This window comes from Stenella coeruleoalba, assembly GCF_951394435.1.
Source record: "Stenella coeruleoalba genome assembly, chromosome: 12".
NCBI classification, from domain to species: domain Eukaryota; kingdom Metazoa; phylum Chordata; class Mammalia; order Artiodactyla; family Delphinidae; genus Stenella; species Stenella coeruleoalba.
In genome coordinates this window covers 8,421,282-8,435,610 of record NC_137158.1, presented here as the reverse complement: position 1 = coordinate 8,435,610, position 14,329 = coordinate 8,421,282, and the positions used below count along the sequence as shown (strand labels likewise).

The 14,329-nt window shown below is 37.5% G+C and overlaps 1 protein-coding gene across 1 annotated transcript in view; it reads right to left on the bottom strand.

Moving 5' to 3' along the window:
- COL19A1 (collagen type XIX alpha 1 chain) overlaps positions 1-14,329 on the bottom strand; it is a 363,495-nt gene that overhangs the window by 284,415 nt on the left and 64,751 nt on the right. Inside the window, exons 8-10 of the mRNA XM_079939273.1 lie at positions 13,587-13,712; positions 12,477-12,539; positions 4,193-4,246 (exon numbers count right to left, since the gene is read on the bottom strand). Of these exons, the coding sequence (XP_079795399.1) occupies positions 4,193-4,246; positions 12,477-12,539; positions 13,587-13,712 (243 nt within the window). The remainder of the gene's footprint in view (positions 1-4,192; positions 4,247-12,476; positions 12,540-13,586; positions 13,713-14,329) is intronic.

Genomic DNA, 14,329 nt, shown 5'->3' with positions numbered 1-14,329 from the left:
ACAAAATTCAACACCCATTTATGATAAAAACTCTCCAGAAAGTGGGCATAGAGGGGACCTACCTCAACATAATAAAGGCCATATACGACAAACCCACAGCAAACATAATTTTTAATGGTGAAAAACTGAAAGCATTTCCTCTAAGATCAGGTACAAGACAAGGATGTCCACTCTCACCACTATTATTCAACATAGTTTTGTGCGTCCTAGCCACGGCAATCAGAGAAGAAAAAGAAATAAAAAGACTACAAATTGGAAAAGAAGTAAAACTGTCACTGTTTGCAGATGACACAATACTATACATAGAGAATCCTAAAGATGCCACCAGAAAACTACTAGAGCTCATCAGTGAATTTGGTAAAGTAGCAGGATACAAAAGTAATGCACAGAAATCTCTTGCATTCCTATACACTAATGATGAAATATCTGAAAGAGAAATTAAGTAAACAGTCCCATTTACCAGTGCAACAAAAAGAATAACATACCTACGAATAAACCTACCCGGGGAGACAAAAGACCTGTATACAGAAAACTATAAGACACTGATGAAAGAAATTAAAGAAGATACCAACAGATGGAGAGATATACCATGTTCTTGGATTGGAAGAATCAATATTGTGAAAATGATTCTACTACCCAAAGCAATCTACAGATTCAATGCAATCCCTATCAAATTACCAATAGCATTTTTTACGGAACTAGAACAAAAAATCTTAAAATTTGTATGGAGACAAAAAGACCCCGAATAGCCAAAGCAGTCTTGAGGGAAAAAAACAGAGCTGGATGAATCAGACTCCCTGACTTCAAACTATTTTACAAGTAATCAAGACAATATGGTACTGGCACAAAAACAGAAATATAGATCAATGGAACAAGATAGAAAGCCCAGAGGTAAACCCACGCACCTATGGTCAACTAATCTATGACAAAGGAGGCAAGGATATACAATGGAGAAAGACAGTCTCTTCAATAAGTGGTGCTGTGAAAACTGGACAGCTACATGTAAAAGAATGAAATTAGAACACTCCCTAACACCATACACAAAAATAAACTCAAAATGGATTAAAGATCTAAATATAAGACCGGACACTATAAAACTCTTAGAGGAAAACATAGGAAGAATACTCTTTGGCATAAATCACAGCAAGATCTTTTTTGATCCACCTCCTAGAGAAATGGAAATAAAAACAAAAATAAACAAATGGGACCTAATGAAACTTCCAAGCTTTTGCAAAGCAAAGGAAACCATAAACAAGATGAAAAGAAAACCCTCAGAGAAAATATTTGCAAATGAACCAACAGACAAAGGATTAATCTCCAAAATATATAAACAGCTCATGCAGTTCAACATTAAAAAAACAAACAACCCAATCCAAAAATGGGCAGAAGACCTAAACAGACATTTCTCCAAAGAAGACATACAGATGGCCAAGAGGCACATGAAAAGCTGCTCAACATCACTAATTATTAGAGAAACGCAAATCAAAACTACAATGAGGTATCACCTCACACCAGTTAGAATGGGCATCATAAGAAAATCTGCAAACAACAAATGCTGGAGAGGGTGTGGAGAAAAGGGAACCCTCTTACTCTGCTGGTGGGAATGTAAATTGATACAGCCACCATGGAGAACAGTATGGAGGTTCCTTAAAATACTAAAAATAGAATTACCATACGATCCAGCAATCCCACTACTGGGCATATACCCAGAGAAAACCATAATTCAAAAAGAGTCATGTACCACAGTGTTCATTGCAGCACTATTTACAATAGCCAGGTCATGGAAGCAACCTAAATGCCCATCGACAGATGAATGGATAAAGAAAACATGGTACGTGTATAATAAAATTATTTTTAAAACGGAATATTACTCAGCCATAAAAAGGAACGAAATTGGGTCATTTGTAGAGACGTGGATGGATCTAGAAGAGACTGTCATACAGAATGAAGTAAGTCAGAAAGAGAGAAACAAATATCGTATGTTAACGCATATATGTGGAACCTAGAAAAATGGTACAGATGAACTGGTTTTCAGGGCAGAAATTGAGACACAGATGTAGAGAACAAATGTATGGACACCAAAGGGGGAAAGCGGCAGTGGGTGGTGGTGGTGCTGTGATGAACTGGGCGATTGGAATTGACACGTATACACTGATGTGTATAAAATGGATGAGTAATAAGAACCTCCTGTATAAAAAAGGAAAAAAAGATTTGTTCATATGGTGGTATAAGTAATCCCTCTCTTGTATGTACGTTGTAATTATCTTTTCTCAATTTGTCTTTTCTATTTTGCCTGGCATTTTACTGTTTCTATAATCATATGTATGATTTGATTTTTTAAAAAAGTAGCATAACTCAGCTCTAAGATATACGAAAAAAAAAAAAAAGAAGTCTAATAATCTATTTTATAGTCCAAGTTCTCCAATGATTCTGTACTTGGCAAAGAAAAAAAAGAAAGAGTTCCCATATTCAAGTAATTTTTAAAATCCCAATGATCTGAAATCTAGACAATCTGAACAATATATTTTAGGAAGAGATTGGTGAAATGGGTATATAAAGTAAATTTGGACGGGGCAGTCTCTTCAAGAGTTAGGTGATTAAGTAGTATTCTCTTGGGGAAATGGCATTTTGAAGGATTCAGACCTTTAAACAAGTGTCTGAAGGAACTTTTACTTATTGAAGTGTCTTCGTTTAATGTCATCAGAAAGATTAAGCAAGAGGACAGCAGCCCAAATAATCATTAGCTTGCAGCAAGGTATCATTGTTTACAAAGTTTGCTGGGTTTTACTGAGTCTACCATTTACAGGAGCAAAGAATTTGCATATCAGGCTGAATAATTTCTAAAAGAAACAGAGCAACATCAGTGAAGCAGTCAGATATCAGAGACACGTTTAAGAAGGACTCAGAAAATAAGTTCTGAACCTCCTACCACTTCAGCTTCAGTTCCCCTCATGACAATGATAGCTTCATAACCACAGGGGTCATGACCTCTAGATAGTGAGGCAAAATGGACTCACTTGATAATTAGTGCAGCTAGAACAGCTACGAAAATTTATGCTAAATTTATTTTAGTGAAGAAGAGAATTTTCTTAGCATCAATATGTAAAACTCTAATAATTCAACAATCTAAGTGAAAAATAAGACAAGATAATTGCTGTCTAATTTACAAATATAACAATTTTTTTAAGTTTCCTGAATAAGTATGCTAACCTCTTGTGAGTGGATTCATTATTTAGAATCATCTTTACAGTATTAGAGAAGACAATGTGAAAATCATTTTATTGATGGATTGAAATATATTTCTTGTATTTTTATTTATCATATTTCATGCAATACTTTATTTTTAAATGTTTATTTATGTCGGCAGTGAAATACATATTAAAAGATCCTATATCATGTGGTCGCTTATTTGTGGAATCTTAAAAAATGATACAAATGAACTTATCTACAAAAACAGAAACAGAGTCACAGACATAGAAACCAGACTTACGGTTACCAAAGGGGAAAATGGGGGAGTGATAAATTAGGAGCTTGGGATTAACAGATACACACTACTATAAATAAAATAGGTAAACAACAAGGGCCTACCGTGTAACACAGGGAACTATATTCAATATCTTGTAATAAACTACAAGGGAAAAGAATCTGAGAAAGAATAGATTTATATATATATATATATATATATGTATAGCTGAATCACTTTGCTGTACACCTGAAACTAACACAACCTTGTAAATCACCTAGACTTCAATTTAAAAAGAAAGAGAGAAAAGATAAACATATCAATAAGTAACCCTCCCCCACAAGAAAGATACTATACCAACCATAAAATAGTGAAATTAAGAAACTTTGGGTCTCTTAGAATAATGACTAATGTTCTGAAGCAAGTGTTTTCTGCAAAGGACCAGACAGTAAATGTCTTAGAATCTCTGCCACAATTACTAGACACTGCTGTGTAGCACAAAAGCAGCCTTAGCCATTATGAAGACCCATGAGCATGGCTGTGCTCCAGTAAAACCTGATTTACTAAATCATGCAGCAGGAATTTTTGGCAGCCCTCCTGCAGGGTCAGAGTTCGCTGACTGCCCCCCGCCCCCCGAAATACCAGACTTGTTCCGTGTATTTTCCCTTCCTCTCTGATACAACCTGGTAAAATAGCTACAAAGCTTAATCAAGGGTCTGATCCACATACCTTTTCCCCAGGAATTCCAGGAGCACCCAATTCACCTTTAAGACCAACTGCACCCTGAAATATAGAAATGCTCATTAGGAGTTTTTTCAAAGGTGTATTAATTGCTAAGGTTGTCATAGATGAGTTGCTTTTGCTCGCACCAAAGTGTGGGCCGTTAAGTTTTTTTTTCCTGTTATTCACAAGTCATTAAACTATACTTTTGACAATTAATAAATTATCAGAAAGTTAATAATAAATATCAGAGTGCTAATCAAAACTCAAACTAGACATTCTCCACACAGACATATGCAGTACAGCTTTCTCATTTCTTTTATATTTATCAAAGGTTAAGGAATGATTCTATTGCTGTTACTTCAACTAGTACCTGGTACTTTCAATTCAAATAAGTCATGAAATTTCAGACTCCAAAGTACCCATATTTTTATATTTAGTGTGCCTGACCTTCCATTACATCCTCCAGGAAAACATTCCGAAGCTGGGTCAATCCTTTTGTCAATTTCCTTGCTCATCCACGTTAACCGGAAAAATCTGCTCAGTGAAGCTGATGGGCTACCTTTATCTGCCTTTATGGCTCTTTCACAAATTCAGTCTAATAAATTTATCCTTGAGACAGTGGACAATAATGTAAACTTTCTGAATGAATTTCTCTATGACTAATGCTTGGTAGAGATTAATAAACACATTAGAATTCTATGAGTATATAATACCATTATTACCCTGATATTACCTGTTAATTTCAGATTTAAGGCATACAAATAAATGTCAACTTCAAGTTCCTACAGATTAGATGAGATTGTATCAGATGGAGTAAAATTACAAAAACAAACCTGTCAATTAATCCAATATGCTCAATATTGGATTAGAAAGGATGAAGAAATATTCTTTAATTCTCATATTGACATAGACAAAAATTCAAAACCATAAATATTAAATCTTGCTTCTTTGAGGTTATTACTAAGGGAAAAATATTCCTTCTTTTAAAAAATTATGAACATATTTTGATTCAATTATTTTTTATTGGTGTGGTGTGTCTTCAGAACGGGCACATGAGTAATGTCACACTGGAAACAAAATAAAGGGAAATTCACTAGTAATCTCTGGGTTAACACAGTAGACCACTCAAAATGGACACTTCCATACAGTGAGATTGGAGAGTAGGGGTAGTAGAAAAAAAACAATACCAAAGTTTTTGACTATAGAGTCAAGTAAGTTAACATTTCATCTTAAATTATTTTGATTTTCTCTAAAAGTATACCTACAAAGCAATCATTTCATAAAGCCTACACTTTTCGGGAAATTAACTTGATATGGAAGGTAATAATACAAAACTAAACTGGAAAATTATTCCCCAAATAGACCTCAGATCATACTCCTCCTTAGGTTCAGGAACATTGAAATTGAGCTGCTATGTTATAAAACTGAGGGAATTTCAACTCTGAAGTGGGTGAAGGTATTAGCAAGGGTATTAAAGAACTGAGAAAGTAATTGTAGTTGCTAAGTAATTAGGCTGCTAACCACATCTGCTAAGAAAAGGGAATTAAAAGATTCAGAAAATTACAATCATTGAGTCTAAATGAAAGAAAAGTATTAACTATTATTTCAAATAATGTCATCCAGAGTTTAGTCTTGGACAGAGGGCATGGTTAGGATGGTCTGATTGGGTGGCCTGATACAGAATATTCATCACAGCTATGTGTTTATAAGCAGTGGTTGAATCTCAAACTCTCTCCAAGAGAGGGGGTCATAAGCTCTATGAAGAAAAAAGCAGTAAATCAGACTAACGAAGCATCACAGTGTGGATGAGAAAATAGGCAAATAAACACTAAGTCATCCCAAAACTTGTGACTTTTCTCCAAATATTTCTGATTCATCATTAACTAGTGGGTAACATCAAGCTAAAACTAATCAGGTCACTAGGTAAATTTTTTTAAATGCTTTTGTTTGTAAAGGAAAAAGTGTAGTAGAACATTAGTGAATAATATAACAGTTCTTAACGATTTAGCTTATCTAGCTCCTTCTCTGCAAACTGACTCTTCGCCCTGCTTGGCAAGGTCCACTGGGCAACTGGGGCAGAGAATTCACAGGTTCTAGAAACAGATGAGTTGATGCCTTAGACTTTCCTTGTGGTAGAATATTCATTAATTCAACGTATTTTTAGCTCCTATTGTGTGCTGTTCTATGTATGGTGCTCAAGGAACTCATATTCTAGTGGGGGAATAAATGGAGGTATAATGATAACATGTCAAGTGACGATAGAAGTGCTAAGAAAAGAAAGAAGACAGAGGTGGAATGAAGGGATGCTTTTTACACAGAGATGTCAGAAGAGGCCTTTCTATTTTTTTTTATTTAATTAATTTATTTATTTAATTTTTTTGGCTGTGTTGGGTCTTCATTTGTGTGTGAGGGCTTTCTCCAGTTGCAGCGAGCAGGGGCCACTCTTCATCGTGGTGCGCGGGCCTCTCACTGTCCCGGCCTCTCCCGCTGCAGAGCACAGGCTCCAGACGCGCAGGCTCAGTAGTTGTGGCTCACAGGCCTAGCCGCTCCACGGCATGTGGGATCTTCCCAGACCAGGGCTTGAACCCGTGTCCCCTGCATTGGCAGGCAGATTCTTAACCACTGCACCAATCAGGGAAGTCCCCAGGCCTTTCTATTTTAAAGTGATTTATGAGAGAGAGCCTAAATGATGTGAAGGAAAGAGAAATGTGAATATCTAGAACATTCCAGGTATATGTAGCCTGGTGCAAAGACCTTGGAACAGACATGAACAAGGGGAGAGTGTAGGAGCCACTATAGGGAGGGGTAGCGGGGTAGGGAGAGCTCTACACATCATGGGAAGCCTTGCGGCCCGTGGTTAGAGCTTCAGTGTTATCTTGAGGGGAAGAGGAAGCCATGGGTGGGTTTTGACCAGGTGGGACAAGATTTACTTACAGGATTATTCAGAACAGCTGTCTAACTCCTAGGGTACAGGCATAAATAAAGTAAAATTTGCTCTTTATAAAGCTGCCACAGATGACAGTAAGGATTCTCAAAACGTGAGACCTGGGCTTCCCTGGTGGCGCAGTGGTTGGGAGTCCGCCTGCCAGTGCAGGGGACGCGGGTTCGTGCCCCGGTCCGGGAAGATCCCACATGCCGCGGAGCAGCTGGGCCCGTGAGCCATGGCCGCTGAGCCTGCGCGTCCGGAGCCTGTGCTCTGCAATGGGAGAGACCACAACAGTGAGAGGCCCACGTAACGCAAAAAAAAAAAAAAAAACAAAAAAAAAAACATAAGACCTTCAGAAATATTGTAATGAGTAATACATAACTTGGAAAGAGATTTGGGAACTGTATTCTCAAAACTTTTCTCATTTTATCTCATTGGGCCAAAAGTAAAATGAGAAAAATGAGAATGAGAAAAATTAAATTTCAAAAACTAGCACACTATATCTAAAAAAAGTCTTGTCAAATAAGATTGGGAACAAAAGACACAGATTTGAATGAAATACTTAAATCACTGAGTGATCTTTTGAAGAAATGACTGTCATTAAATTATTAATATTTACTAGGAGTGGAATATAACAACTCAAGGTTTTTATAACCTAAAACATGTAATCAATTGAAAATTCTAAGGAATTATTTCACAAAATGAATATGTGTTTGGTTTTAATCAAACCACGTATGAAACTCAACTCAATCTGAAAGGATTACCCTCTACCTCTCCTTCAACACATGACCATGGATAAAAAAGTAGAGGAAACATGCATTTGCTAAGTATCTACTATGTACCAGTTCCTGGTACTAAGTATTCCTTCTTCACAACAAGCTGTTGACTCAGTGTTATTAAGCAACATTTTCAAAGCAAGTAAGAGGTGGACAGGATTCAATCCCAAGTCATTCAGGCTCCAAAGTGGTACTCCTTCTAATATACTGTCCTACAGCCCGTAAATATACTCTCTTGGTCTTACACACCAAAAGAAAAACCTTGAGAGCAACATCTGGTTGCCTTAGTAACACTGCACTTCTGATCATTTCACAAAATCAACTATTCAATAAGCCTTAGAGCAAAAATGACTTTTGATCTTCAAACTGTGCAGGCAGTATTTTGTGCACCTGCTCTAGTAATGAAACTTATATACAAGACTCAACCACAGGTGGAAAGCCATCTTTATTTACTGCCCATTAAAGTTTCAGGATCACGTAGTACAATAAGAACAGAAATGTACTCATCAACTCCTCAAAAGGAAAAATACATCCATGTTTATTAAAAAAAGCTGATCACATTCATGGCCATGGTCATCTGAAGTTGTATTTGCACATCAAGGCTTATGCTGGTTTAATCAAATGCTGGTGCATGTACTGAAACAATAAAGGAAGTATAGTGATTATTTGCCTTCTTTTGTAGGTTATCAATTTATTTTATCCCAGCTGTCATGGCCTTGCCACTAAAATCTCTTGCCATTATGAATTTTGTGTAGTCTGGAAGTTAAAACAAATGTTATTATTTTCTAAATGTATCATAAATGGGAAATTATGTAATACATTATAACTCTAAGATACATTTTGTATAGTTTATAGATTTGGCATACAATAAATTTTCTAATAATTATGATCTTTTTTATTTCTGTGGTATCAGTTGTACCATGCCCTCTTTCATTTTTTATTGTTTATTTGAGTCCTCTCTTTTTTTCTCGGTGAGTCTAGCTAGCTATAGGCTTGTCAATTTGTTTCTCTCTTCAGAAAAGCAGTTACATTGATCTTCTCCATTGTATTTTTAGTCTCTATTTCATTTATTTATGCTCTAATTTTTTTTTTTTTTTTTTTTGGCAGTACGCGGGCCTCTCACTGTTGTGGCCTCTCCCGTTGTGGAGCACAGGCTCCGGACGCGCAGGCTCAGCAGCCATGGCTCATGGGCCCAGCCTCTCCATGGCATGTGGGATCTTCCCGGACCGGGTCACGAACCTGCATCCCCTGCATCGGCAGGCGGACTCTCAAACACTGCGCCACCAGGGAAGCCCTGCTCTAAATTTTATTTCCTTCCTTCTACTAACTTTGGACTTCATTTGTTCTTCTTTTGCTAGTTCATTAAGGTGTAAAGTTAGGTTGTTTATTCGAGCCTCTGATTGTTTCTTGAGATGGGCACTTATCTCTATGAACTCCTCTCTTAGAACTGCTTTTGTTGCATCCCACAAATTTTGGTATGTTATATTTCCATTTTGTTTTGTCTCAAGGTAATTTTTAATTTCTTTTTTGACTTCTTTTTTCACCCACTGGTTGCTCAGTAGCATGTTGTTTAATCTCTACATTTGTGAATGTTCCAGTTTCCTTCGTGTAATTAATTTCTAGTTTCATACCACTGTGGTCAGAAAAATATGCTTGATACAATTTCAATCCTTTTAAATTCATTAAGACTTGTTTCATGGCCTAAAGTATGATCTGTTCTAGAAAATGTTCCATATATATTTGAGAAGAATATATTCTATTGCTTTCAGAGGGAATGTTCTATATATATCTCTTAAGTTCCTCTGATTCATCTGTCATTTAAGGCTAGTGTTTCCTTATTGATTTTCTGTCTGGATGATGTATCCATTGATGTAGTGGGGTATTAAAGTTTCCTACTATTATTGTATTACTGACTACTTCTCCCTTTAGGAATGTTAATATTTGCTTTATATATTTAGGCACTTCTGGGTTAAGTGCATAAATACTTACAAATGTTACATCCTCTTGTTGGATTGACCCCTTTATCATTATATAAAACCCACCTTTGGCTCTTATTACATTCCTTGTTTAAAGTCTATTTTGTCTGATATAAGTATAGCTACTCAGCTTCCTTTTGATTTCCATTTGCAAAAGATTGGAATATCTTTTCCAATCCCTTCACTTTCAGTTTGTGTGTGTCCTTACATATAAAGTGTATTTTATAGGTAGCATATAGATGGATCTTCTTTCCAAACTATATTATAAAGTTATAGTAATTAGAACAGTGTGGTATTGGCATAAAAACAGACACATATATCAGTGGAAAAGAACAGAGAATCCAAAAATAAACCCACACATATATGGTCAATTAATTTATGACAAAGGAGTCACAAATATGTAGTGGGGAAAGGATAGCCTCTTCAATAAATAGTGTTGGCTATTTACAATAGCCAAGACATGGAAGCAACCTAAATGTCCATCGACAGATGAATGGATAAAGAAGATGTGGTACATATATAGAATGGAATAATGCCCATAAAAAAGAATGAAATAATGCCATTTGAAGCAACATGGATGGACCTAGAGATTATCATATTAAATGAAGCCCTACAGAGAATGACAAATATCGTATGATATTGCTTATACATGGAATCTAAAAAAGAATGATACAAATGAACTTATATGCAAAACAGAAATAGACCCACAGACATAGAAAACAAACTTATGTTACCAAAGAGGAAAGGAGGGAGTGATAAATTAAGAGTTTGGGATTAATATATACACCCTACTATATATAAAACAGATAACCAACAAGGACCTACTGTATAGCATGTGGAACTATACTCAATATTTTGTAATAATCTATAAGGGAAAAGAATCTGAAAAAGAATATATATAGATAACTGAATCACTTTGCTGTACACCTGAAACTGACACAACACTGTAAATCAAATATACTTCAATAAAAAATAAATAAAAATTTTAAAATAAATAAACAGTGAGTGCTGAGAAAACTGCAGAGCCACATGCAAAGAAGAATGAAACTTGACCAATATCTTATACCATACAAAAAAATTAACCCAAAATGGATTAAAGACTTGAACGTAAGATCTGAAACCATAGAACTCCTAGAAGAAAACATAGGCAGTAAGCCCCTCAACATACATCTTGGTGATAATTTTTTTGAATATGTCTCCAAAAGCAAAAGTAACAAAAATAAACAAGTGTGATCTCAAGGGCAAAAATAAATGCCCATCCCAAACCCAAATATTTCTTCTCAAGCACTTGCTTAGGTGCCAGAAGTTCCCATGGAAGGTACAATGGTGGACCCTCCTTTGGGAGTCAAAAGACCAAGGACAGCTTGGCTGAAGCTTGCTGTGCAACTTTGAGGGATCAGTCATTTCACAAACTTCAGTCTCTTACCTTTTAAAATAAGGAGTCCATGTAGATTATGTAAATAATTTAGAACCATGGACTTCCAAGTTAAGGCATGAAAAGAATTTAAATCTGTTCTACCTTGGAAAGATAGTAAGAACATAATCAACTCCTAATCTTAGCAGGAATTAATCTACCTAGTTAGCTAACAAAAGACGTGACTCATAGAAAACAAACTTATGGTTACCAGAGGGAGATGGAGGGGGAGACAAATTAGGAGTTTGGGATTAACATATACACACTACTACATGTAAAACAGATAACCAACAAGGACCTACTGTATAGCACAGGGAACTATACTCAATGTCTTATAATAATCTATAATTGAAAAGAATCTGAAAAAGAATATACTTATATATACAGAGTCAGTTATATATATATATATATATATATATCGCTGAATAACTCTGCTGTACTCCTGAAGCTAACAAAACATTGTAAATTAACTATACTTCAATTTAAAAAATGGTTAATAAAAAGACATGACTCAAAGAGTGAGGAATAGACAGCTCTGTTTTGAGAAGGACAGGGAGAAAGGAAAAGCATGGATCCTGGCTAGACTCAGATCTGCACAGGTCCAGGTCACCCACCATCTTCTCCAGCAAACTCTCTCCCCAGTCTCCCCAAGACTGTTACCTCAGGGCCCCTGCAACCCTCCTACAGCACCTAACTGGTGTGGCCTTGTAAGGTCTTCTATCTCCTTCCAGATGTAAACTCCTGGAACATAGCCTATTCCTTCTATCCGCTCTAACACCCAGCACTAGGCCTTATGCAGAGCAGGTGCTCAACAAAGGTGAGCTGTACGAATAAAGGGTGGGGAAGAATCTTCAGTGGAGCCCTATCAGCAGACAGAGAAACAGGAGTTTGTCACATATCTGGGGAAGAAAATGCTAAGGAAGGCTAGAGCCCAACTAAAAGACACTTTCTTGCTTCACAGTTTTGCTTGTGGTTTACAGGTACATTTTAGGCCAGCCTTCCAGTTGGAATACAAAAGCAGACTTACATGCCAATATAGTCTTCCTTATTTCAGTGATCAGCACTTAAATACAGCCCTCGATAGCCTTTCACAGAAATGTGCATTTGTATGGGACACAGAAAAATGAGGTGGACACAATTGTGAAGTCACTTTTGGACGAATCCTCTTTTGTCCCGACAGCGTTGGCTGGTGTCTTACCTGCTCTCCTTTGTCCCCCTTCTGTCCAGGTGAGCCTGGAACTCCCAGTAATCCTGCTTCTCCCTGAGCAGAAATGAATTTTGTGTTATCAAATATTCTGTCATGTTGAACTAAAACCCCATAGTCTATAAATAAGAAGTTGACAATAGTAAGACAAAGCTTTGCTTTCCTGGGAGCTGATGCAGGTCCCTCCGCTGGGAGGCCCTTCTCCCCTCATCATAAGGCTCATACCCCCTATTCCAAACGCCCGCCAGCATCATCTCCTCCCCGAGACCTTCCATGGGCTGGAACGTGCGCTCTCCTCCATGCACCCTGCACCTCGTACTAGTCTTTAGCACGGAGCTTCCTGTGCAGAGCTATTCACTTGAGGAAATGTAAGCTTCCTCTAAACTCCCACCTCACCCTCCTCCCCACTACTCCAGCCAGGAAGGGAAGTGGCGCAGGATGCCCTAAGCCTAAGCGTGCATCCAGTCATGATGCCGGGGACCTTCTGCTCTAGAAGCTGGGGCAAGTTTCCCTTCCCTTTGTACTGGTGTAGAGGAAAGCCATCCAGACATCACTCAGGCCTCTGAGTGCCATTAACATCCACAAAAGACATTTGTGTAGCCCAACGGGCCCAGGCTTCCTGACCAGGAAGGGGCAAGCAAAACAAATTCTTTGGGCAATAACAGAGCTCCTCTGCACTTCCTGTACAACTCACTGCAGAAAGGAGAGCTGGGTGGATATTTAGGATACTGGACAGACACGGTCCCCACACTACGTAGAGTATCTTTGGGTATGCGTTGAAGGGCAGGCACTGCGTTTCCTTCATCTGTGAATTTGCAGAATTGAAGCCTATTCCTGGCATGTGTTATGCCCTTGTACTTAGCTGCTGTACAGGTGACTCCTCCCTTTATTTTCTTCTACTTCCTACCCAGGAAATAAGGTCAGATGGCCTCAGAACTCTCCAGATCGAAATCCAGGAGATCCTATCCCCAACCCCCTTCTCTTAACCCACCCAGCAACTGAGAGGCCCAGGCACACTAAAGGGAAAGACCAGGGCCACACCCGCAGGGACTGGCTCACTGTGTGGCGTGGCTTTTCCATGGGCATAATGGAAAGGGAGCATACCTTGTTTGGAATGCACTGGCACTGGTCTGTAAGTTCCTGCTTTGCTGGCAGAAATGCAGACATTCTACTGGCATGAGCGGGTACCAATGATGCTGCAGTACTTCCAAAGCTATGCTGCTCTGGGCACTAAAATCCAGAAAGAGGCTTTAGGATATGGGGTCAATTCCAAATGCGGTGACATTCCCAGCACTGACTCTCACCAAACTAGACATGACTGGAGTTTCTTGCAAGAACTTCCTTCTAATAACCAAAGGTTGACACCAACCTGTGAAAGTTCATAATGACTGCCTTTTCACTAGACCCCTACGTTTTTATTACACTGACAACACACTAGAAATGCATTAAATTGTTGGTTTTGGTGAGAAATTCGAAAGCTATTATAGGTGACTTTATGACAAGTACAGTAATATCAAACATTTACAAGAATTACAATTGTTACAATAAAATATTTTATACAAATAACATTGGTATATGTGTTTCGGGAACAAATTTTAAAATAAAAGAATGTAATTTGAACTTTTAGAACATCGTTTAGTTCAAAAAGATGATTATAAAGGCATGTAAAAGTAGAAAATAAACTCTTTTTATGCTCTAAGGTAGTATGTATTTAATCAAAGTATGTATATCTTATTCCAGTCCATTGTTCTTTATTCAAAAGTCTCCACTGTAACAGACAAGTGATGACTTTTATAACTTATCCAGTGTGTTCAGAACATGTGGGGATGGCCACATGAAGTGAAATT